The following is a 25423-nucleotide window of genomic DNA, read 5'->3' on the forward strand; positions in this document are numbered from 1 at the left end:
AGTGAACCAAAATTCATATGGCATCCCTACACTAGAAATTATACACAAACATGAACTCAACAAACTTAGTCAAGCAAAAGCTTAATAACAAAATCTCATTAATTTTCAACTTTTTAACATAGCTAGTAACTATCACAGGACGTTCTGAGCTAAATATTTAAAAATAAACGAATTCATAATCAACAGTAATAGTTATGTTAGGTAGTTTGAGGAGTCATAAATCGACATTCGTAAAGACCTGACTGTTTGAGTTCTTACCCGTAGCAAGGCAAATATACAAGAGAATTATCGTATGAAATTTCAGAAAAATTATAAAGATTATTAATATGACAAAACTAAATCATAGGCAAGATCATTGGAGATTCCTATTTCTGAAAATAGTTATGTTGCATTAATTTATAAAATAATACAAAGAATGCTTATGTGTCTACCTACCCACCATCATTTGGTACCATTCGATGGCGTTACTACTGGTTAACTTTTAGTTCTTAGGTGTTAGTATAATTTTTCCGTAAATTTAATGTAGTTAAAATTAAATTAAACTTCAACAATTTCTGTAAAATCAATTTACAAACCCAATACATAATGATAATATTGAAAATGTTTATTACAATATAAATACCAAGAGATATAGGAATGGGGGCGAGACTAATATTATCGTAATTTGAAAGGCCGCCGCTTCTAATATCCAAAAGTTATTATAGAAAATATTTACAAACATTTCTGTTATTATTCAGATTAGGGCTGGAATAATTAAAACAATATTAGGTATTTTTTTTAGAGCGGCCATACACGGGCAGCTTGAGCAGTTAATCGTTGAACAAACAGATCGCTCGAGCAGTCGCTATCACCGCTAGCAGTTGACGAGGTTCCGAGATAACTATGTTATAGCAATCGACAGCTCGAGAAGTTGAGTGCAGTATCTCAGCAACTTGTCGATTAACGGCTTACTAATCCAATCTACTACTTATTTTGCTTGCGCACGCTTACTATGCGAGCTTGTATAAAATTGTGAAGTGTGACGTCATAAACATTTGATGTACTTTTTCGTCTTATTGATAAATTAAAATGGTCAAGTATTAAACTTAAATTAATTAAATTGTATAATAATCTAGTCTTAGTACATTGTTCAACAGTGTTTAAATTTGTGTGTTTATGTGTTTATGTTTTGCTCAATAAAATTTATTATTATTTATTTATTATTTAAATCTAACAGAGGGCGTAAATTTTACATAGTTTTGAAAACCCTCTATTTAATATTCACTAAAAAATATGCTGACTGTTCGAAGCGATCGCAACTGTCACAGCGATCTCATATTATATGCTTGACAACGAAAGAAAAAATATAGTTCGCTGTGCACTTGCAACTTGAAGCAGTCACGCTGCTCGTGTGCGGCCGCCCTTACAACAACAGTAACGTTGAATCATAATAACATTATACGGCTCCCTAAAAATATAATAAAAATAAGTATAGGTATTCTCCTTCTGATAAAATATAATTTTCAAGGTCTAACATGATTGGACCGATTGGGTCAGCTCCGATTTTAGGACAGAGTTATTTTGTGTCGCGACCTTTTATTAGACCTCATTAGTGATGATGATCGGGAGTGTATTCGTCGACGATTTCGTTGTCGAACAGGATCTACCTATCAAATATCTAATAATACCTACGCCTCATTTCATCGCTGCGTCAGCGTTGAAAACGGGCAATAATATTCAGTTCCACCTATTTTGTACGTATGGCCCACATTTTTTTTTAAATGACAATAAAATGTATCGATAACATGGATCGACAATATGTGAATGAAACTTTTTAAAAATTATGATGCATGCATTCTTTTTTAGATTATGGCTCATACATAAAAACTTAAAATGTAGGCACCTATTTCATAAACTATTTACCACTAAATGCGTAGACTAAACAAATATAATAAAGGATCTTTTTCATTCATTCATAGTACAAAGAACTTTTGGTTTAATTTCCAAGCATGAAGATTTGCATAACAAATACATAGATAGAAATGTTTTCAAGAGAAGTAACACTAGCGCGCTGCCCAACACTTTCCATACAAACGAAGTTTAGTTGTCATTTCAATATTATTAACCAATCAAAAATGAAATTTTGTAGACACATTCTAGAAAAAAATAGCAGTAGGTATATCTGTGTGCTGTTAGATCTCCGTGAAAATGTGTAGTGTTGTATAGAAGCAGACGTTACTTTGCGAAATCTATGATCTAGGAACCAAAAGCTCAATTTGCTATAATCAGCAAAATTTCGAGTTTCAAAGTTACACTAGCTCAAAGATTTGTTTACGTAAATATTTAAGCCCGCATTACTTGAAAATTACAAATTTTTAGAGAAATCTGGAAAACCAGAGACTAGAACTTCGACGTTTTCTTTCTAGAACTTGATTGATTGGTTAATATTCAAATGAGAACCAAACTAAGTACGTTTGAATGGTAAGCGTTGGAGAGCGCGCTAGTCTTACTTCTCCCTATAGAGATATTTTTAAAATATCGAATGTCAAATTCTGTTTGAGGCATGTCATGCAAACTTAGCACGCAAATAGTACGCTTAGGCATAAGTATCATTGAAAGACGATATTTTATGAAATAATAGCATTTTTGGTGATAGTTAATTTGAAATTATTTCACACCTACCTATATACACAACCTTGGCTTAGCCAGTTGGGTTCTTCATTCTAGAGTTGAATACAAACTTCAGTTTCACCTTTAACCAAGGAACTGATACAATACTTACATTAATTAATTAATTATTATTTACAGCTGAAACGTTGCACCAACGGCAACTAGCTACAAATTCCGTCTAGTAATTACTGGCAACCCACGCTTTCAGCCACGATCTAATTTTGAAATTATTTTCTCTAATTGGTTTTTACGTCGGAATAAAGTTGCCATATAAATAAGAATACAACGTTGCTATAATGGTAGGTATTAATAATAAACTGTGGCCCGACGTCGCTGCTTTGCCAGCCAAACTGCATTCCTTACCTCGGTATTCGAAGCAAAAGTTCTGCAAAATTAAAAAGAAACGATTAACGTAAAAAATAATGTCCGTCAAAACGCGTTTAGTCCGTCCGTCCGTCCGAGCCGAGTTGTAGGTACTTGACGGCAATCTGGCGCGGGAATGCTGCTATGCGAAGGATTCGCAAGTTTGATTTCAGTGTGTCGAAATTTTTAAGAGCAAAAATATTATATTTTTACCAGTTATTAAACATACAACTAGTTTCTTTAATAACTTCACTCTCAGGTAGATTTCACTCTGGAGGCGGAGGACATACTACTTTTATTTATTTTACTAAGATTTCCCACGGGATTTTCTAAAACCAAAATCAGCGTGGACGAAGTCGCGGGCATCATCTAGTTTACCATAATTTTATCCTACCTAGGCCTATAAAGCAAATTGCCAAAACAAAGTTTTTTCACCCATCCGTTTACTAACGTAGATCAACGTTGCTCAACCAACGCTATACATCAACGGAAACATTAGTTATTGTGCTGTCATGTCTTTGCAGCAATATCCATTCTACTTACTCCAAATCCCATACATTAATTATCAAACTAATCAAACTAGCTACATTCTAAGTTCCTAAGGTAATTTAGTAATAGCTCTGACTATGAACGCGACTTTGTCTGGTTTTTATTATCTTTTAGGATTCCGTGGGTACCTACCGACTTCAAAAGGAAAAAAGGAACCTCATACGGTCAGTTATTATTCATTCCGCCGTCTGTCTATCTGTTTGTCAAGATTATTTTCCTCAGGAAAGCGTAAAGATATCAAATTGAAATTAATAACAATAATTAGGTCTGCGGTTACATAGAGTTGTAAAAAAATGAAACTTCTATGCTTCTTAGTGAAAGTAATCAAAAAATACGGCCGTTTATGCCGCATATTTTGACATTTCGAAAATAAATCAAAACTTGCATTCTGGAGACGGACATAGAATACTTTGTACTCACGGGATTTGTAAAAAACCTAAATCCACACGGAAGAAGTCGCGAGCTGTACAGAGACTTCAATATAATAAACTACAGACATACAATATTATGAAATAACTCAATAACATTAGCCCCAATAATACAAATTACCTCAATATATCGCCATACTACTGAATTCTTCAACCAATAGGAACAGTAACAAAGTGGAACATATTTCAAATCAATACTCATACCTTAATGATATTGGAGGCCATCCGTTTGAGGAATGCGCTGGTGAACAAAGCGGCTTCATCTCCGCACGATCTCAGCACCGTCTGCTCCGAACACACCAAGTAATCTTGAAATGAACTGTAAACGAAATGGTTGTTTAAACGAACATTCTATAAATTAAAAGTGGAAAAACGGGACCCTTATAGGATCACTTTGTTGTCTTTCTATGAGTCTGTCTGTCTGTCCATCTGTCGTGTCTGTCAAGAAAACTTATAGGGGTTCTTCCCGTGAACCTAGAATCATGAAAGGTAATAGGTAAGGTAAAAAACACAAGTAAAGAAATAAATCAGAAAACCATGAATTTGTGGTTACGTCACACAAAAAAAATTTAAATGCGTTCCTGAAAAATCACACTAATATTATAAAGGCGAAAGTTTGTATGTGTGTGTGTGTGTGTGTGTGTGTGTGTGTGTATGTTTGTTACTCCTTCACGCAAAAACTACTGGACGGATTTGGCTGAAATTTGGAATGGAGATAGATAATATCCTGGATTAGCACATAGGCTACTTTTTATCCAGGAAAATCGAAGAGTTCCCACGGGATTTCAAAAAACCTAAATCCACGCGGGCGAAGTCGCGGGCATCGGCTAGTAATTTGTATTTTCCATTTTCAAAATAAGATAACTATATAAAGTGGGGTATCATATTAGACCTGTATATTCGAAAACAGATTTTTATTTATTTTTATGCATAATAGTTATTGATTTATCGTGCAAAATGTCGGGAGAAATATCCAAGCACGACCAAAAACTTCCACATCATAGAAGAAGTAGTAGATAATAATCAAATTGCTAACGTTCATATTATTGTAATATTGCCAACGCTTATATAGTGTAAAATTAATTGAATATATTACAATTTATAGTCGCCTCTTTCTAGCAGTCCTTGACGCTAAAAAGCAAAACTACTTACTAGTTTTGTTGCTAACTGCACATTTAATACGAGAACTATGACGTAGAACGAGGCTAAAATATGTTTTCTTTTCTTGGTGAAACGATCTTTGTAAAAGTCATATGTTTTGATTTAGATACGTGACGGTATGTGATTGGAAGTGAGCACTCGTAACATGAAGTATTAAATTTTTTACTTCCGCGGTTGGCGTGACATAACGTAGATAAATCTAATTAGCGTCTAAGAAGAAAGGAACAAAATGAATAATATTAATAATATTACATAAAGTAAGTATATTTACAAGTAAGTAACTACGTACATATTTAACTAAATAGAGGATTCAAAAAAAGTTTAATTTTCTTAAGGTACAATCTTCTCAACTTTCAGTTAATTACGGACATGATCAAATTCGCAAGGATGTCATCCAATTACACAGTTCCAATTTCGTTCGATTCTCAACTACGCTACGGTCCAAAAAATTTGTGGAATCTTGCATACCTAGCGCAAAACTGAAATTAGTATTCTACGTTATTCCGGTGCAAATGATTTCAGATTCTTTTATTTCGCCGTTCACACGTTTCACAGCATTTCGCTCGGGCTTTTTTTTTGCACAGGAAATAGTATTGTTTTTGTTTATCTTTTCATAGAGCAACTGCATGGCCGGCGATGTATAATTCCTGTGATACTGGTTAAATGCATTTAAAATATACGACATGCCATACTTTGTGCTTTTACTCACTGAGTTTGTGGGACTACATTTTATTTCAAGCTTAAGCAGACAAACAGAGCAAATGAACGACTTTTTTAATATATCACATTTAACCCTGTTTAAGTCGATATCTGTTTTTTTTTTAATGCAAGATATTCTTGCGCTTGACGAAAATTATGCCTGGTGGAAAGCTATGACGAGATTCAGGTTGGAACGCGTTCACCTAAAAGAAGCCTTGAGAACGTAGTAATGAAACTCTCTTCATTTTATTGCTAAGAGAGGAAAATCTCCTTGAGATATTTGTATAACACACACAGGTTAGTTATTTAAAAAACAAATTTAAATATTTTCAATGACCAAGAACATTATACATACAGTTTCATAAATAACATGATGAAATAACTAAAACAAAAATGAACGAGTATTTTTACCAGATTTAATTGCGGCCCAGTAAATGGTGCGGATAACGAAGTCATTAACACGTCGAGGAAAAAATCTTAAGTGCGCCTCTTAATCCGACGATATTCACGCTGAATATAAAACAGTTTTGCGCCTACTAGTGGCCGCAACTGTGACTTCTCCAAAGCTTCGAAAATAATAATTTTGATACAAGGTTTTACTTTTGACCCACGACGGAACTACGCTGTGCGGCCCGGCGCGGCATGTGCGTTTAGGTTCTACTCGTATTCTACTGTATCCAACTTTCTGTTGGATGAATTTTGATGCCGTTTTCACTCTGCTTTTTTCCACAATGTATCTTAAATAATAATAGTATGTAACTGGACCAACTAGCTGTCGTAAATTATGGAACGTTTTTATTTCTTAGTAGTAGTAATTACCTAAATTCATTGAATGTTTTGAATTTTAAGTAAAACACTTGAAAAACTTTTATCTATCCTCGCAAGTCTTAGTATTTCATATATATAAAAATCCATGAGGCATTAAAAAATAAGTAAATCCAGTGATGGTTACACCTTTTGACACACCTTCTTGAAAGTGAAGGAATTCGTGAGTTAAATTCGCCGTACGTGTAGACAAGATTCAGTATGCAGATTTATTTTGCAGTGCGGGCTTACCCACTTAGGTACCTATAGTGACTAAAAATCACTTTTTAGCTGTTTCTGTTCAGAAAAATCATTTTTCCGAAATAATGTTTTATTCATTCATCGAATCAATTATCTCACACATAGACAACATGTTTATCTTAGATTTCAATAAAATATAATATTGGATCGTGCATGGAAACAAAATAATAAAATTTTAATAAAAAAATACGTGAAAGCCTCCATGGATAATTGAAAATGGCTTTGATTAACATAGTAAAATAAAAGCAAGGCCAGCGTGTGTTTCTCGTCCATGGAAATGTCAAGCGGTAGTAGGTAGGTAGGTACAGTAGTTTATTTACTTATTGCTATGCTAACTCGATAAAATGAATTTGAATGGGTATTATATTATAAAACTTTCTTTTTGCCCGCGGCTACTAGCCTACGACGACCTAGCTATATGAACCGCTAGTGTGGAATTGTTTCCTGCCAAGTATAACTTGAACCTTCAAGGCAAGATTGAATAGGCATCTTCTAGGCAAACTTAGAACTCATCATTCTCTGTTTCTCAGGCATGATTTTCGTCAAGCTCAAGTCTATCTCGCAATAAAAAAATACTCTATTTTTTTTTAATAATTTCATTACAGCCATTGACTGCAATTTCACCTATTAGTAAGTGATGATGCAATCTAAGATGAAAGCGGGCTAACTTGGAAGGGGTATGGTAGTTTTATTAAATCCATACAGCATACTCCTTAACCGTTTCTACGTGGCATTGTAACGGTACGCTAATTCGCTTGGCGGCACACGGCTTTGCCGGTAGGATGGTAACTAGCCACGGTCGTAGCCACCCACCAGACTGGACCAGAGACAATTTAGTAATTATAAACTCCCAAACTGTCCCTGCCGGAAATAAAATCTGGGTACTCCCATTATAAGACCACAGCTGTCACCAGTGCCTGGGAGGCCGTCAAAACCAATCCATCGATTTGAGCGATGCGGTACACACGCTTGCCTCGGACGTGGTGTAGGTATACCTACCAATTCGTACGACAGTCTCGTTTTACCTGCCTCGCTTGCTAGATTTCCGGCTATTCTAGAGGAGTTGGTCAATTGAATTTTTGAAAAAAAAAACCCGATCAAGTGCGAGTCGAACTCGCATAAAAAGGGTTCTGTACCATCATACGAAAAATAACACTTTTTAATTTATTTTTGTGCACAAATTCACGGTTTTCGGATTTTTCCTTTTACTTGTGCTGTAAGTTTTACTAGCTGCCAAATTCATAATAATTCTAGGTCAACAAGAAGTACCTAAAAAGTTCACAAAGTTGATTCCCTTGACAGTACGACAGACAGGCAACGATGTGATCCTAATAGGTTCCTTTCGAGGTACGGAACCCTAGAAAAGTTTGGAAAAACGTAGTTAGGGAATAAACATTATATTCAAATATTTATTAATATGATGCCTGATAGATCACGAATAACTATTCAATTCAATTGAAATCCAGAAAATTAATATTCTGTCATGAAAAGGAACTTTTGCAAAGGAGATTTCAGTGAAGCCCTCGAAAGATCAGGAATCATAAATTGGGTAGCCTACTTGAACAAAATGTTCTGTAAATCGAAGCGGCTTCTCAGTTAATTAATTTGTCCCAAGTAGGTACCTACTCGTAACTACGTCAACTTTAGATATAAGTGGTTCTATATTGATCAAATAAAATCATTTAACGGAAGTTTTTTTGAATTGAAATCACTTCCCATTTGTGCCTACATTTTTTTTTTGTAACCGGTCATTTGTGCTTTGTGGTGCAATAAATTAGGTATATGCATACATACATAATATTACATACCCATATTATTATAAATGGGAAAGTATCTTGTTAGTTGGTTTATTGGTTCGTTGTTTAATTTGTACGTCAACCACATTGCAGCGGGGCAACGGAACGACATTATTTTTTGCATGGGAATCTACATATAGTTAAAGACCTGGAAAACGACATAGGCGACTATTTATCCCGAAAAGCCAAAGAGTTCCTACATGATTTTTAAAAAACCTATATTCACGCGGACGAATTCGCGGGCTGATGCCCGCGAACCTAATTGTATCTAGCAAAGTGTCCTTTACAACCCAAATTATAGAATTTGTACATATTTTTATTATGGAATGAAAACCTTTGAACTGGTATACTATACTTCGATTTTATTAATGTTTATGTAATACATTGTGCCAAGTTTGATATTATGTTGTTTTCAAAGATCAATGGGTTCATCTTCGATCTAGCGATCTTATACATGATTGCCTTCACTTGACCTTTGCAATCGTTGATGGATGAATTGACCTAATTTTCCGTCCATTAACTAATGATTTTCATAGAGAAAAAGATATTCCGAGGTAAGCCGAAGTAAACTTCTGTAGTTATGTGCCATCAAAATAAATCTCTTTAATCTTCGAATATAAGGAGATCATCAAGGTTGTAATCAAAAAATAAAACAGCCCCAGGACAGGAATTTTTCCCATAAAAAAATCGAACTACCTAATTCTAAATCATTCGCTAATTAATAAACTCTAAGTATCAAAAGAAGTATATTGTTTACTCATTAAGTGAAAACATATATCTACCACTTACAAATCCCAAAATCGACTAATCATTACATATAGCATATCAGAGCAATGCCCACCTCATATTTCCATCATAAGAAACACCCAACGGTACATACAATCGTCTACAGTCATCCAAATTCCAAACCACACATTTGTAAAATATCAAGTCAATCGGAGAATTGAAAGTAGCCGAACATACGAACAAATACACCTCAGTCCTCAATCTAATAAAAAAAAATTAACTAACGATTATTAACGACTATAAAATAGACGGTCGACTTCACATATTTTAGAACAAACAAGACGTAGGTATGTGCCTACGGTTTTAGTTAGCAAACATTAATGTGGTGTAGTTGCACCTGTTGAACAAGTTTTATTACTTATGTATCGTGTGTGTTTTGTAAGATTGTAGGCGAATATTTCGTGGGCTGCTTATTAATAAATAATTTACTTTTGCGAGGCCCATTTATGGGAGATTAATGATGACCAATTAAATGTTGTATAGAAGCAATCGTTACTTTGCGGAAGTCCATGATATACAAAGAACCAAAAGCTTAATTTGCTGTAATCCGCTAAACCAGACAAATCTGTATGGTGCAATATGCAGCGTGTGATATGCACCGCGCGCCTTCCCACTGCTAAACATGCAGAAAGAGCCAGCCACCAAACAAGCAATACGCATTACGCACCACAACCACGCTCCACACAAATCCAAAAACCACTCGACGCACGTTTCGTCCCGACACCGGAGCATCCTCAGGAGATATAGCCTTTAAAATTACAGACTAACAACGACTATTTAAGACGGTGCATTTGTCACGGTCGTCACTTTGCAACAATTGTGCATTGTAACCTACCTGTACCTAATCTACCACCAAGTTATTAATAACACTGTATTGTATTGTACAGTCAAGAATAATTAATTAATTGAGTGACACGCTTTAATAGACGCTACTAAGAATAGATTTCAATTGTACTGTATCTTGATAAATACTTATCTACTATACTTAAATAGAAATGGTAAAAAATATAGTTAAACACTTTTTAAACATACTTAAGTAGACCCATCGTAAGCACAGAATTATAGATCCTGTGATAGTCAGATCTAATTTCTGTCCATCTAATTTCTATCCATTCAAAGCAGCTTCGTCTATTTAGTATGCATAAGCTATCAACTACAAAAGCATTGAGTTTATAAGCTCTACAATACCTATTATATTATATACTCACCAACAGACTGTCCTCAAATAATCTTCTTGATTGGCTGCAACATTCGTGTTGTCTGTATGGTACTGTTCTTTCTTCTCATGACTGCTGATTTTTGACAACGTTCCTTCGTAGTTCTTGCTGCACACTTCATACTCAGGTCTCACTTTCTTCACGCAAGTCGCATGCTTCAAGTATTCGTCTTGATATTTCCCTCTAGTACACAGTTCTTGTACAACATCAGTTATACCTGCGTATATACGCCTAAACATCACCTGTTCGCTCTTCTCCATACAAACTTCGGTGTAGTTGTCGATACACTTTATACCAACTCGCAGCTCGCTGGAACAAAATTAATTAATTATAACATCTTACGTTGCACTTTGCTGTTGATGCTTTGTTGTTTAGAAACTTCTTGCGTGGGAAAATGCTAATGAATCCCGACTTCAGTTACACGTTAGTAATTTTCATAAGTAATACAGGTAAGTTTTAGTAAGTAGATTTTATGTTAGCTAAAGTAGGTACTGCACAGATTTGGCTGAACTTTGGAATGGACATATGTAGATTATACCCTGGATTAATACATAGGTTAGGTATTTTTTATCCCGGAAAATCAATAGGTTCCCACGGGATTTTTAAAAACCTATATCCGCGGGAACGAAGTCGCGGGCATCAGCTAGTACTGTATGACACTGCCAAAAATTTTCGGATCCTTTTTGAGTTTGTATAAAACTGAGCCAGGTAGATACCCACTCCCTATGATATCTACAATTGATCAAACGCTCTTCGAAACCTACATATCTCGAGGGAAATTCTAGAATAAATGTAACCCGCCATATCAAGTAGGCTGACATTTAAAGGCCGCCGTTTAAGTTCACTTTATACCTTTACTAGATTTTGCCCGCAACTTCGTCTGCGTGATATAAATTATAATCTACATATAACACTCGAGGATACTATAGCTCCTTATCTATTAGTGAAAGAAATTTTAGAATCGGATGATTAGTTCAGGAGATTACCCCTACCTACAAACTAATAAAACCTTTTTATAATAATAGTACTTGTAATTTATCAAGCAGGAAAATACGTACCTATACGTGATCGGTACATTTTACGAGAACTACCTACTTAATAACATCTAATATAATACTAATAAAATTAGAGCATCGAAATATTATTACGTCCATCAATGTCTGAAACAATAACTCTATTGACCTAACTATTCCAATTCCCAACTAAGTGCCTCATTGGCTATTCAAAGGTCCAATCAAGCGGTGAACGAAGTTAGCGAGACGAACAACTAGTTCCAAATTGGTATTTACCGCAACATGAACACTAAATTAAGATGAACTCACAGATGCTCTAACACTTCTGACTAACGAGATACCACGTGCCACCTCGTTTCAATTAGAACTTTCTTGTGTGCTAACGTCATTTTAACGAAAAGGCGCAAAACTCGAAGTGGCAAGGAGCAAGACGTGTACTACTCGTTGGAGACGTGACGCAGACTCTTTCTCATTAATATCATGTGTGGTGTGACGTGGCAACGTGCTTATTTACATAGAATTAATCATTAAAATCAGGTAAGAAAACAAGTTCAAGAAAAGAAAGAAAAAAACGAATATTGCAAAACAGAGTCCAAAAATGCCGGACCAGAAAAATAAAATACCTCGCCTTATTGCGGAAAACTAAAGTTGGAACATAATATAGACAAGACGGTATATTTAGTGACCATTATAGACCATGGACCAGTACTAGTGAAGCCATACCATATACCAATACCTTACATTTAGGGTAAAAATAAGATTTCATGTTTGTGTGCGTACTAGACTAATTTTTGATCTGATTTTTTTGCTAGATCATAAATGTCGTCTCAGAGCGTTTTATTACATACCTACTGTTTTAGGCTACCAGGGGTGCCATTAGCCATAGTACGCAAAAAAATAATTTATGTAATACGTATGTTTGTTTAACTGCTGGAAGGTTATACCGAGACTGGATGTCCACTTCAGTTGAGAAATGGGCATATCAATACACAGATTCACAACGTTGACAAAAATTGCCTGGTTTATGTGATGTGATTTTGTGATCAAAGTATTAAAATAAGTGTAATACTTACACACAAGTTTTGTCCAATTCTTCTCTCGTTAGTGCAAACGATATTTCTGGTGAACTAAGAACTGGTAATGCCATTGAGCACCGCTGCAGCCCCTCTTCCTTGTTACAGTTGGCTTTAATGGCATCTGTTGACAAATAAACGAAAAACTTACTATTGTGGTATTCACTCATTCTCCAAACTTTCGCCTTCAGCGCTGAGCCTCGTAATAAAAAGGCCAAGCCAGTATTTTAGTGTATACCAGTAAAACTAATCTAGGCAAGATTATCGATATCATGCGTTTGTGCCACAATTTTAAAAAAAGGCAACAGGCTTCTCATTTTTAAATTCGACGAAGATGCAAAACTATTATCGCCGAAAAAGCTAGGCCTCAAAAATGTTACTTCTTTAAAGTCGATTAAAAATAATTGTAGTAGCTACCGTCCTGTGAACTACCTAACAGTCTACACGTGTTGTGCTGTCTAAAAGATGTGAAAAGGAAATAGAGAATTCTGTTTTTGCCACAAAGCGAGCGATAATGATCCAACATAATATAAAGCGGTAACGATCCCCCTGCGTCGAACAGTGCAGGATTATTTTTCATGGTTACAGGAATATGAAAGGATTTAGGTGTTGTAAAAACGGAAGCCCACAAAATCCATACTACTATTATACTTAATTGAGAAAGGGTGTCTGTGTGTCTGTCATCTTTTTCATTGATTTTTGAATACATAACTCTAAATCCACGCGAGTGGGTTTGCAGACATCATCTCATCGTCATCATCTCATGTCATCATCATAAACATCTCAACGCTTCACTGACTCAATACCGAGCACGAATCTTCTCTCAGAATAAGGGCTTAGGCCATAGTCTACCACGCTAACCATGTGTAGATTGCTAAAAGAGGAAGGAAAGTATGTATAGGAGGACTAAAATATTATCTGAACCTATAAGTATGCCAAAAAGCTCTTTAAGTCTTACACAATAAGCAGTTAGGTATACTGGGCGAAAAAAATATTCAATTCAGTCAGTGACCACATTATTCGATATCAGCTTGCATTATCTCAGGAAATGAGATACATACCTAGGTAGGTAGGTAGGTATATATTTTTGTGGTTTACAATAAAGCAAACATACCTAGTCTACATTAAACTCATTTGAGTTGTAAGCGAACGCTTTTATTGTATTTATTAAATCACAGAACTCTATCTTCGCAGTGCCCTCGAAAATTAAAATAGACTTTATGACATAGTAATTCCATTCATTGTAAAGTAGTAAGATAAATAGCTGCCAAAAATCAATCTGAAAACGTAACATAATAATACTTATGTTTCGGCATACGCTACCTAGATATACATTTATTGTATTCATTACAATATTCCAATAGGTATATTTCAATATCTGTATCTGTGACATCAATATCTGGCACCTATACCTGGACCTTTACATTTTATCGCAGCAAGCTTACATCTTTACTTTCCATTTGGACCTGAGTCTTTCTACTATGTATTTATAGAGATTAATTAAGCACTTAGCCTGAATTTCTCAAGACACTTTTTTATATATTTATTGAATTTTTAGAGTAACCTAAGTAAGTACATATTTGGTTGAAAATTGGAATTTAACATTAACGTTTCATCTATTCATTTCAGCCACATTCAACCACATTTCAATGGCATCCACGCAATCAAGCCTTGAGCTGACATTGATGATAATAATAACTAAGTAGGTGGTACCTTTAAGAAATTTTAAAAGTAAAAGACATTGTAAGATTTGAGACGAACAAGTCAATAACTCAAGAACTGCTGAACAGGGATATAAATTTGAAAAAGTAAGTACTACTATTGTTACCAGAAATAAAGAGTATTTTCCTTCAACATTTACACAGCTGGTGGTCTTACATGAATGCATCGAACAGTTGTTCAGCGTTATCTGACCAGACACAGGAGCTATCACGTTCACGGCTCACGTCATTCATATCTAGTTTCACGAGGCTCGCATGCGCAGATAAATATTTGTCTGTAGTATGATTGGAAAATTTAATGACGCGTGCGTCGTTTTTACATTCGTGTTTATAGGTATCAGACACAATTATTATTTTGTTACCTGGATTTACCATAGTTTATTTTTAAAACTTTATTCTGCCTGATTATGACGCAGGGTAACATATTTAAATATGTAGATCTTTTAAATTGCAAAATTTTAGCACTATCATGGAAGGTTCAGATTAGCTGCTATCCGTCTGAGCGTCAAACCTTTTTATAGGGTCTAAATAAGCAGTTCCAGCTTCTCTACGGCAGGCAGCTCAAATGCTTCTTTATATTACTTATTTAAATAGTGAGCAAACGCCAGCAGAGGAACCGTCAAATGTTTTCAGGAATTTGTTGAATTTGAATAATCCCATGTTGAAATCTAGTGGGAACACTGATGAAGGGAGTTAATTCACAGTTTACATGTGCGTTGTTAAAGAGATCTGGCACGTAACGGATAGTCGAAGTGCACCAGGCCATACCTATACCCGAACTGTGCCGAAGAAAGCATCTCGTAAGCTCCTCAAATCAGACTGCTAAAAGAAGCGATCACTCAAGTGATAGCTAGTTAGCTAATGCCAACCACCTTGTAGCTATAACTGTTACATGATATTATTGTGATTGTTACAACATGACGTTCTCGTAACAAAAAAACAAGTGTTGAACGTTCGATCCGAGAAATTCCGCTAGGACTTCTTTTCATGTGCTAAAAATACAATTGAGTATCCTTTCACTATATCATGGCATTGGCCTCAAAACCACGATGTTCGATGAGTCTCCAGCGTAACCAGTTTATTATTATCAGTGCCATTTACATCGCCATACATTCCAACGGCGTGGTGGGGAGCCAAGCCCACGGCGTCAGCTCTTTCTATTGGTTGGCTGGCATCGTATGATCTTTTTGCATGTGTGCGTGTCGTTTATACGTTAACATCGAGTAGTGTTGAATATTGATGTCGTGGATCGGAGACTAATTTAGACTTCGTTCTGTTATTTCAAATGATTGAATTGATCTCATAGATGCCTTAGAAAAACAGTCTTGCCTTGACACAGCGCTAAGTTTCCATTCATTTAATTGCTTACCCGGATATTTATACCTGCCTACTTCAAACTTATAATATCAGCGTAAATAATAATTATATCCATTGAGATCCTTATCTAGTGTGCTGTGATGCACATTCAGTTGCACTTTCTCTGGCAGCGAATTTTTTATGCTCTAATTTTTAGGTGTAAAATAGAAAATTATTTTTCACTATCATGTACCTGCTTACTTACCTAAATAAATTGTAATTTATAATATAATATGTACCTTAATAACTATGGTAATTAATTATACATACAGGTGCATATGTATATGTATTATGTATACCTGCCTATGTACCTAGGTACTTGTCGCATTGGCGAAAAAGCTCTATGAATAGCTACCTAGTTTCGCATTTCAAAAAACAACGGTCTCAGAATGACGTTTTTTATTTCAGTGTCCCTTCGAGACTCGGAACGATCATATTCGAATACATACATACCATCGGTGTTTAGAACTTGAGCTGAATAATTAGATGTTGCATTATTAGATGCGCTTGAATTACCTAAATAATTTGTCTTGTTATTGGTTTCCTTACATTAAGTACCTACCTAAATCTCTCAATAACCTCTATTCGCTGTGCTGTGACCTGTATCACAGTTCACGACAGTTAGGGAACTTGGAACCAGAACAAACCTATGACTTATGAGTGTCTATGACAAATGGAAGGTAACTTTCAGTGGGCTAAAATTATAGGGCTACGCGGCATAAGCTGTCATGGCAACGAGCGTGGGGAAAAAAGTTTTGTAAATCTAATTATAAATCAATGTTTGTATGTTTGTAATCTATGCGTTGCTAAACCATGAAAGTTTGGTAGAGTGATCTGAGGATGCCCGAGAGAGTTTCTGGCAATCTCTGGGAATTGACAGAACGTCAATTCAAGGACAAGCCGGAGCTCACTCACTCTCGTTCACTCTGCCTGTGTTCCTCGCGTATGTTTTAGGAGAACATTTCAATTATTCGTTTAAATATTTCAATAATACTTACCTGTTTTTTTTAGTTACGCGGACGCCCAATAGGTGTCTACCATCAACGTACAAGTGCCAGGCGACAGCGTGCTAGTTCAAATAATTGAAAGGGGGATTAAAAGTGGCAAAATTTCAATTTTCAACGCAAATGTTGGGCATTAGTTAACTACTTGGAAAAATACAGTATTCAGTTAAGTATGTAGGTGAGTTAAGCTTATGTACCTAGCGACTTACCTATTTCAAGCATGCCGTTGTGCACAATAAGTTATTATTAGTAACCTAGGTATCAATAACATAGATATTTTAATTATCAAGTATACATAGATAGGTAGGATTATATCTACTTAAGTAGTGTGCGCTATTGTGTCGCGTAATCGTATTAGGTACTTAGATTCTGCGACGTTACAGTATTTTTTTTTTTTCAGTTAGGTAGGTCTCCTAATATAAGTCTTATTTTAATTCTTATCGTAACGTGAAAGATAACATTATTACGTCTGTCATGTAGGTACTCGTAGGTAGGATAGTACTTTTGTCTGGTGGAAGTATACATCGATGAGTGGAAGGCTTCGGCCGTAACTAGTTACCACCCTACCGGCAAAACCGTGCCGCCAAGCGATTTAGCGTTCCGGTACAATATCATGTAGAAACCAAATCATTAACCAAATATATGGGCTTAATAATTGCCATACCCCTTCCAGGTTAGCCCGCTTCCACCTTAGACTACATCGTCACTTACAACCACGTGAGATTTTAGTCAAGGGCAAACTCTTATCTGAATTAAAGAAAAGGTACGTATCTGCTATTACAGGTGTGAAAATAATACCTATCTACTGCGATGACAATTTGAGGCTTTAGTTTTGAGTTTGCAATAATAAAACCTACATAAAAAATAAAACTCTAACTAACTATCATAGTTTTTTTGATATTAACAATAAACCGCTACAAACAAAGTTAGTTTTGCGGTTCGTAAACAAAAGTGTTTCTCACCGTTTTACTTCTGCAGTACGGAACCCTCGGTGCGGAGTCGAACTCTCACTTGGCTGGTGTTTCATATTAAGTAGGTAAGTAAGTAGGTACGGTGTACTAGCACAGTACTAGTACATAATATAATATTATGCAAAAAGTGGGATACCTAGGTAGTAGGTAGGTACATAGTTCCTGGAGGTTCAGTAGGTACCTAAGTAGTTTCGAAATTACTTTCATAACATCATTTCATGCTATATCACGTATGTACTAATTTCTTACTTAATAATGAGTAGGTAGGTATGTAGTATGGATTAACAATCTCCTAATAAAGAAAATGTTCTATACTTATTTATAGCTGTGGTGGCCTAGTGATTAAGAGTTTAAGACGTCCACCTCCTATTCGCGAGGTCGGGGGTTTCTATCCCGGGCACGCACCCCTAACTTTTCGAAGTTATGTGCGTTTTAAGCAATTCAATATCACTTTCTTTAACGGCGAAAGAAAATATCACGAGGATACTGCATGCGTTGAGAGTTCTCCATACTGTTCTCAAAGGTGTGTGAAGTCTGCCAATCCGCACTTAGCCAGAATGGTGGACAATGGCCAAACTCTTCTCATTCTGAGTGGAGAACCGTTCTCAGTAGTGAGCCAGCGAGTTAATCATGATGATCATGATACTTCTGTAAATTACACGTGCTTCATTACATAAGTCAATGGTTAACGTATACATAATGATGACCCATTGTTAAACATCGATTTATTGGCGGTCAATAAATTAAGCCATTTCCAAAATTAATGTTTTTAGGTCGACGTATGGTTTAATGAATCATATTCACGGTAATAGATCGCTGGTGAATATTTTATGGGTTTTGTTGGTAATATAAGTCCCACACTGAAAACGTACGAACGAATTTCCTGTAAACTATTTTTTACGTAGGGTATGCAGTAGGTAGGTACGAATATATTGGGTAGACTGATACCTATTTTGACGACCTCTCTAGTGTCACCTGGTGCAACGATGAGCGCTGTGGGATTTAAATATATATGGAAGAACTTGGTTTTTAGACCCGGCAGAGGTAATTTAAATTCTTAGTTTTATCTCTCGTAGGTACCTACAACAATTGGCAATCAGAAAGTAAACAATGGTAGGTACCTATTTTGAATAACTGGCTTTGATTTTGTCTTTATTTTATCTATAAATGGCTTTGACTTTGACTTTATTGCTGTTGGTCTGGGGGAGGCTTCTGCCGTGGCTAGTTATTTATCAACGTTCCGGTACGATACTGTGTAGACTGTAGAAATCGATTAGGAGTATAAGGAGTAGGTAGGTATTCAAGATTTATAATTGCCATAAAACCTTTACGGTTAGCCCGCTTCCATATTAGACCGCATCCTCACTTACTACCAGCTGAAACCGCAGTCAAAGTATAGCTATTGTCATCGAACTTCTTTTTGAGAATCTACGCATTTTCACCAATTAGTTCATCACACTAACGCCGCTTTGAATGAAATTTGGATCTATTACAAAAAAAAACTACATGTGATACGCAAAGTTCTGCGGGCACAACAAAATACTCGTAACTATTGTGGGCGTTTGGAAAAGCGCCCAAAAACATGACGTCTTTACAAACAACTAAAAACGCTCGCTGCAACTGCACTGGATAAATTTTAGGGAACTCTGATTTAAAAAGTCTACCTACCTAGCTACGTAGTGATATTGTGACGTAAGTTGTTTACAAATTATATTGCTGTGTTCGTCTTCATATTTTTACCCAACCTGTAACTCCATAGATATGTATTTATTTGGATTTCTGTGTGTATCTCCGAAGTCCGGTCTAAGTCCTATCGTCACCTGTCACACACACCTACAGACATACACCGACTATTGCCTTCCTTTTAGAAGGTATAGTCCATAGATGAAATGTCGGCACCTCTCATCAATTGACCTGGACCTCAGGAATGCTAAGAGCACTTAATTCTAAGCCAAAACTTCTGCCTGGCGAGTTTTCGGACCATCTATGGAGTAGGTACCTACCTAAATTCTTCGTCCAAAACCTAAACTCAGTTTTATCAATTCGACTTTGGACTAGGCAATTCTGAATTATGTTCTCATCTAAGCATTGAGAGTTTGAGACAGAAAAAAACTATTTTTTTTTTGTTTTCCTACTCATTGCAAAATATATCATAGCATGTTTATTGTGGTGATGATATGACTTAGAACGAAGTCAGATAACTCTGACTGTCCTACCCCTCAGATCGTAAAACTGTGCTCCTAACTAAGTAGTGTTTTTGTAAAGCGTGAAGCCAGAAGTCCTGCGAATGTCCGTAGATGTGGAGCTGTGATGTGGAGCGAAGTTAGAGGTGGCAAGCGAAATGAGCGACCGACATCGATAGCGAAACGAAAGTTATAAGTAGATAGATCAAGGACAACGAAGCAGGTCGAACGAAGATTTTTGGCGTAGCACAAAATTATTATATGTAAATAATTGATCAAACAACCATAAGATAGGGTTCTGTAGGCATGCTAATAAAAACTGTTTTACCGCCATGAAGTTAAAAAAAAGTGTTGTTTCTTGTACGATGGCACAGAACCCTTTGTGTGCGAGTCCGACTCGCACTTGACCGGTATTTTATGCACCGGCCACAATATTATCTTGGTCATCTAGTTAACTAGTAATTATAGTTATTATACTCACAATAATCATGAGATATCTGTCTAAAAGGTATTTACTTAATATTTTCGTACTCTTAGTTTCCAGATTTTTTAATAAAGCCTATAAAGTTAGGGTCTGGGTGGGAATTGGAACATATAACTCATAAAATTGCCACTTTGGGCTCATTATCTCGTATATAAACGCTATGTTTTTTGGACACTGTTCAAGAAACCTCAATGATTTTAAAATGTATCTGCCTATCCAACGAGGTCCCACTGGAGATCCCAAAAAAATAGTTGTTCATTGTTACTTTTCATCTTCAGGAGGATTCTGGTGCAGAAGGTAGGTAACTGAAAGGTTTTTTGCGATATCATGTCTATTTAAATACAATAATTATTTTTATAATGAGCGAAAAAAGGATTAAAATCAATGCGAAGTTGATAAAATACTTACCAACTGTGTTGAACAGCAAGACGACGGTAAAACACAAAACAATAACTTCCTTAGGCATTTTCAAAATTTAAAACTAAAAAAAATCCACTCCACTCTAGAATTCACTTAATTTATATGGTTCACTTAAGCCACTTATGACTATTTATATTTGTTACAGTAAAATTCACAACTAATAGCACTTATTTACGTGTTTAAATACGTAACTTTGTGTACCGCAAAGACAACCTCTCACTCGTAATGTAAAAGTTAAACTACTTGCTACTTGCGAAATGCGAAGGAAAGGAATGAATGGTTGATTATGCCGCGAAAAATAGAGGTTGGATGCGTTCCGATTCAAAGAAAGATTTTCCAATAATGAATGATTAAATGAAAAAAATAGTTTAGCACTATATTTTTATGACGTTTATAAAATAATCCCTTTACGAATATTGATTATTATTTAAATACATGTTAAATACCTATTTTTTATATAATAAATAAATATGTCATATGTCAACTGTCTAATGTCATAATTTCCGAAACCATAAACAACATAACCACAAACATAACCTCAAAATAAATATCAATTCTCTTCTAATTTGTTTAATTATTGAAATGAATATTAAATTTTAATCAAAACATTTGAAGGAAGTGTATAATTAGAACTAAAACTACTAAGTTTGTATTAAGTGAACAGCTAAATATACGAAAATACTTGGTACGAAACATAAAATGAATGTTAACCTATTGAGCAAAGTTATACGGACAAGACCTACAAATATATTCTTTCTAAGATGGAATAGTTCAGAAAAGAAGCTGGCCACATACGATCCCTTTCTCGCCAAACCGAAAAAGACAAAAGAAACATACTTAGAAGTTATTAAGTTATTCGAAGACCAAGACACAAGGCGGCGGGGTCATGTCGAGTTTATATATGCCGCTTTAAGTAAAATGAAGGAATTCGGCGTTCAGAAAGACTTGGAAGTATATAAAGCTTTGGTCGATGTTCTGCCGAAAGGGAAGTTTATACCTACTAATATATTTCAGGCAGAATTTATGCATTATCCAAAACAACAACAGTGTGCTGTGGATTTGTTAGAACAAATGGAGGATAACGGTGAGTCTTCCATTGGATAATACAAAATATCCAATTTTCTTCAACAAGAAGGCTTCGGAAGCACTAGTGCTAAGTAGAAAAAATTTATGCACACTAGTGAGGGCATTAACAGGGCATTGTAGACTGAACAGACACATATCTTGGAGCTTGAGGTTGAACCTCAAGCTCCAAGACACGGATATGTGTAGGCTCAGTAAAGACGTTACGAAAATGCCCCTACACATCATCTGTCAATCTCAGGCACTAATGCATAAATGCAGTCTTCACCTACTGCATTAGGAAGAGGCAAAAAACATCTCGACCAAGCTGCTGCTGTTCCTAGTGGCAATTAGTATTGGACAGGAATGGTAAAACAGTAGTGATCACAATAAATAATAGGCAACAATCAAAGTGATACAGGGTCTGGAAGTGCTATGCATAGGCTCCAAACCAACAAGATGAAGAACTTTTGTGTCATCAATGACTAATTTTCAAATTATTTTCTTGGTTCCAGGTGTGATGCCAGATTCAGAATTGGAGCAAATGTTATTAAACATATTTGGCAGAAGAGGGATCCCCTTACGGAAGTTCTGGCGCATGATGTACTGGATGCCAAAGTTCAAGAACCTAAGTCCATGGCACTTACCTGAAGAGCTGCCTGGTGATACCTTGGAACTGGCCAGACTTGCTATACAAAGGATAACGTCAGTGGACCCAGACACAAAGATAGATACTTGGCAGGTGATGACCTCATATCATGCAAAATTTTGTTTAAGTAAAGCTTCTTCGAAGTATTTTGACAGGTGAAGATCTAAATGGCAAAAATCGGTCAAGTCTAAGTTGGGCTTGCACATGAGAATTCTGTGCCACTGTACAAGAAACACACTTGACTTGCTGCTTCTATTGATCTTTATTACCCAGGTGACCAGCCTGCTCATTTGCTTGCTATTTTCATATAAAAAAAGTGTGATGGGAGCAAAAAATAATTGTTTTAAAAAAAACTAAGCTAATAATGAATAGGCATTTTCTAGACAAGTATGTTGTGACTTATACATACTGTTAAATTTTTTTTTTTTAAATTAACAGTATGTATACTAAAACAAAAACTAAAATCTTGAATGAAAACTAAAAAGCAGAGTTCAATAACATTTTATTTTTGTCAGACAGAAGAAATCGAAGCCTCCCTAGATAAGACATGGATTGTGAGTGCCCAGAGTAGAACACAACAGATCCTCTTAGCAGAACAGCCGCAGAATGAACCGTTGGTTATAAAAGGCCCTTTCAATGTGTATCTCCGAGACCAAGTTGTCACCTACTTTATATTGCTTGGAAAAACCCGACCGGACTATAAAGATGAATCAGACACAGATGGTATGAATGATTACCTACTAATTAAAAGTAATACAAAACTATTACACTACAGTACTAAAATTACACTTTTATAAGTCGCATTAGCAAAATTCGTTTGCCCAGTGTTAGTAGAGATATTAATGCATGACATTAAGATTTTAAACACAAGAACAAGAGCAAGTAGCAAGAGTCTCATGCTATATCGCTCATGGTTTGCGCGTACAAAAAAAACATGGCGCGTTGAATTAACCGATATAACAAGCACTGAAAACAGCATGAGGCGTCCACGTTGTTTTCGTTCTTCGACCATATGTCGTTATCAAGAAGATGTGAAGTGTTTTGAAAGTCTCTGCCTTGACGCTATTTGTGTATTAATTATTATTATTGAACTTTTGTTTAGATGTTTCCAATATTCCAAGGCCACCAGGAATACCAGGTGTTATAGGAAAAATAACACTACCCCAAGTCAAGAGCACAATACATGAGCAAGATGATGGTACAATAGTAGCTATCTGCGCTACAGGTATGAAGCAAAACTTCATTAGTATTGACAAATACATGCAACTCAGATTTACCTACATTTGAATAATTCTATGGCAATAGCAATAGGATTAGTTCAACAAGTTTAATTTTCTTATTTTACTGGAAAATGATCCCTACAAGAATTCAAAACCCTAAATCCATATGAATGAAGTCGCAGATATTATTTCATCTGGTATCAAATCACACTAATATTATAAAGTCGAAAGTTTGTATATGTGTGTGTGTGTGTGTGTATGTTTGTTACTCCTTCACGCAAAAACCACTGGACGGATTTGGCTGAAATTCGGAATGGAGATAGATATTATCCTGGATTAGCACATAGGCTACTTTTTATCCCGGAAAATCAAAAAGTTCCCACGGGATTTCGAGAAACCTAAATCCACGCGGACGCGGCGTCAGCTAGTAAATTATAAAATTTTATTATTTCAGGAACATCATCAAGAGATTCCCTGCTATCATGGATAAGGTTACTAGAAAGAAATAATAACCCCCTATTATCAAGTATACCAGTTATATTTACGCTTGTGGCGCCACCTTGTGATGTGTCGCTGTTTGAAACTCAGCCTGCTACTCAAAATGAGAAAAATGAAAAGACGGAATAGAAAATGAAGTGTTTTTAGCTGAGCCAAGTCATCAAAAACCTATCAATATTCACATAAATGTATCTTGGACCATTATAGTAAAGTTATCAGACCTGCCCCGGCTTATTCATCATCATGATCATCCCATAGCCGGCCCACTACTGAGAACAGGTCTCCTCTCAGAATGAGAAATGTTTAGCCCATGGTCTGTCACACTGGCCCAGTGCAGATTGGCAGCCTTCACATGAAATTCTAAAGAGAACTCTCAGGCATACAGGTTTCCTCACAATACATATTTTCTTTCATTGTTGAAGCAAGTGATAGAAGATAAGAATATTTATTCAATGACTTTTTTAAAAGTACAGCCTTTAGGGCTCCAAAATAATGAGTATAGTCTGTTCACTAACATAATGTGGCTACCTAAGTGTTTATTATTTACATTTTATCACAATAACCATGAGAATGATATTATAGTACATATTCTATTTTATACTTAAAAATAGAAAACATTTACTTGACAAACACAGTAAAAAATAAAATGTGGGCTTGCACATATAGCAGCACTATGCTAGTGAACAGGATCATAATGGCAAATTATAATAAAATTGTTATTTATCTAGAAATAAAACAATTGTTTCTGTTCAAATTGTTTTATTTACATTTTTACAGTTTTCCACAACTTTTTATTTAGGATTAGATTCACATTCTTGTTTCGATTCTATTTTAACTCACTTATTAGATTAGATATTAGTAACAGCCTCTTATAACAAGTGTAAATTAAAAATTTATAACACCCCCGACAAGTGAAGGTTACAGTAACTAGAAAAGAGCTGATAACTTTCAAACAGCTGAACCAATTTTCTTGGATTATATCTAAGAACACTCTTGATCAAGCCACCTTTCAAACAAAAAAAAAAAACTAAATTAAAATTGGTTCATTAGTTTAGG

At 35.6% G+C, this 25423-nt stretch overlaps 2 protein-coding genes and 1 long non-coding RNA gene across 3 annotated transcripts; 2 read left to right on the forward strand and 1 right to left on the reverse strand.

The window, feature by feature from the left end:
* Positions 1–1573: 1573 nt before the first annotated feature.
* Positions 1574–21255, reverse strand: LOC123871529. Its single transcript, XM_045915379.1, has 5 exons — positions 20927–21255; positions 12800–12923; positions 10705–11022; positions 4194–4308; positions 1574–3034 (listed from the first exon to the last, which is right to left on the reverse strand). The coding sequence occupies exons 1-5, from the start codon at positions 20982–20984 to the stop codon at positions 2897–2899; spliced, it is 753 nt and encodes a 250-aa protein (XP_045771335.1). The 5' UTR covers positions 20985–21255; the 3' UTR covers positions 1574–2896.
* LOC123871531 lies at positions 4896–6017 on the forward strand. Its single transcript, XR_006797277.1, has 3 exons — positions 4896–5037; positions 5257–5407; positions 5508–6017. It is a non-coding gene; the product is annotated as an uncharacterized LOC123871531 (long non-coding RNA).
* A 202-nt stretch (positions 21256–21457) lies between the features above and the next one.
* On the forward strand, positions 21458–25347 carry LOC123871528 (evolutionarily conserved signaling intermediate in Toll pathway, mitochondrial). The gene is made up of 5 exons (XM_045915378.1): positions 21458–22022; positions 22516–22742; positions 23165–23372; positions 23752–23874; positions 24324–25347. The coding sequence occupies exons 1-5, from the start codon at positions 21638–21640 to the stop codon at positions 24494–24496; spliced, it is 1116 nt and encodes a 371-aa protein (XP_045771334.1). The 5' UTR covers positions 21458–21637; the 3' UTR covers positions 24497–25347.
* Positions 25348–25423: the final 76 nt, after the last annotated feature.

This window comes from Maniola jurtina, chromosome 14 (assembly GCF_905333055.1).
Source record: "Maniola jurtina chromosome 14, ilManJurt1.1, whole genome shotgun sequence".
Classification (NCBI taxonomy): Eukaryota; Metazoa; Arthropoda; class Insecta; order Lepidoptera; family Nymphalidae; genus Maniola; species Maniola jurtina.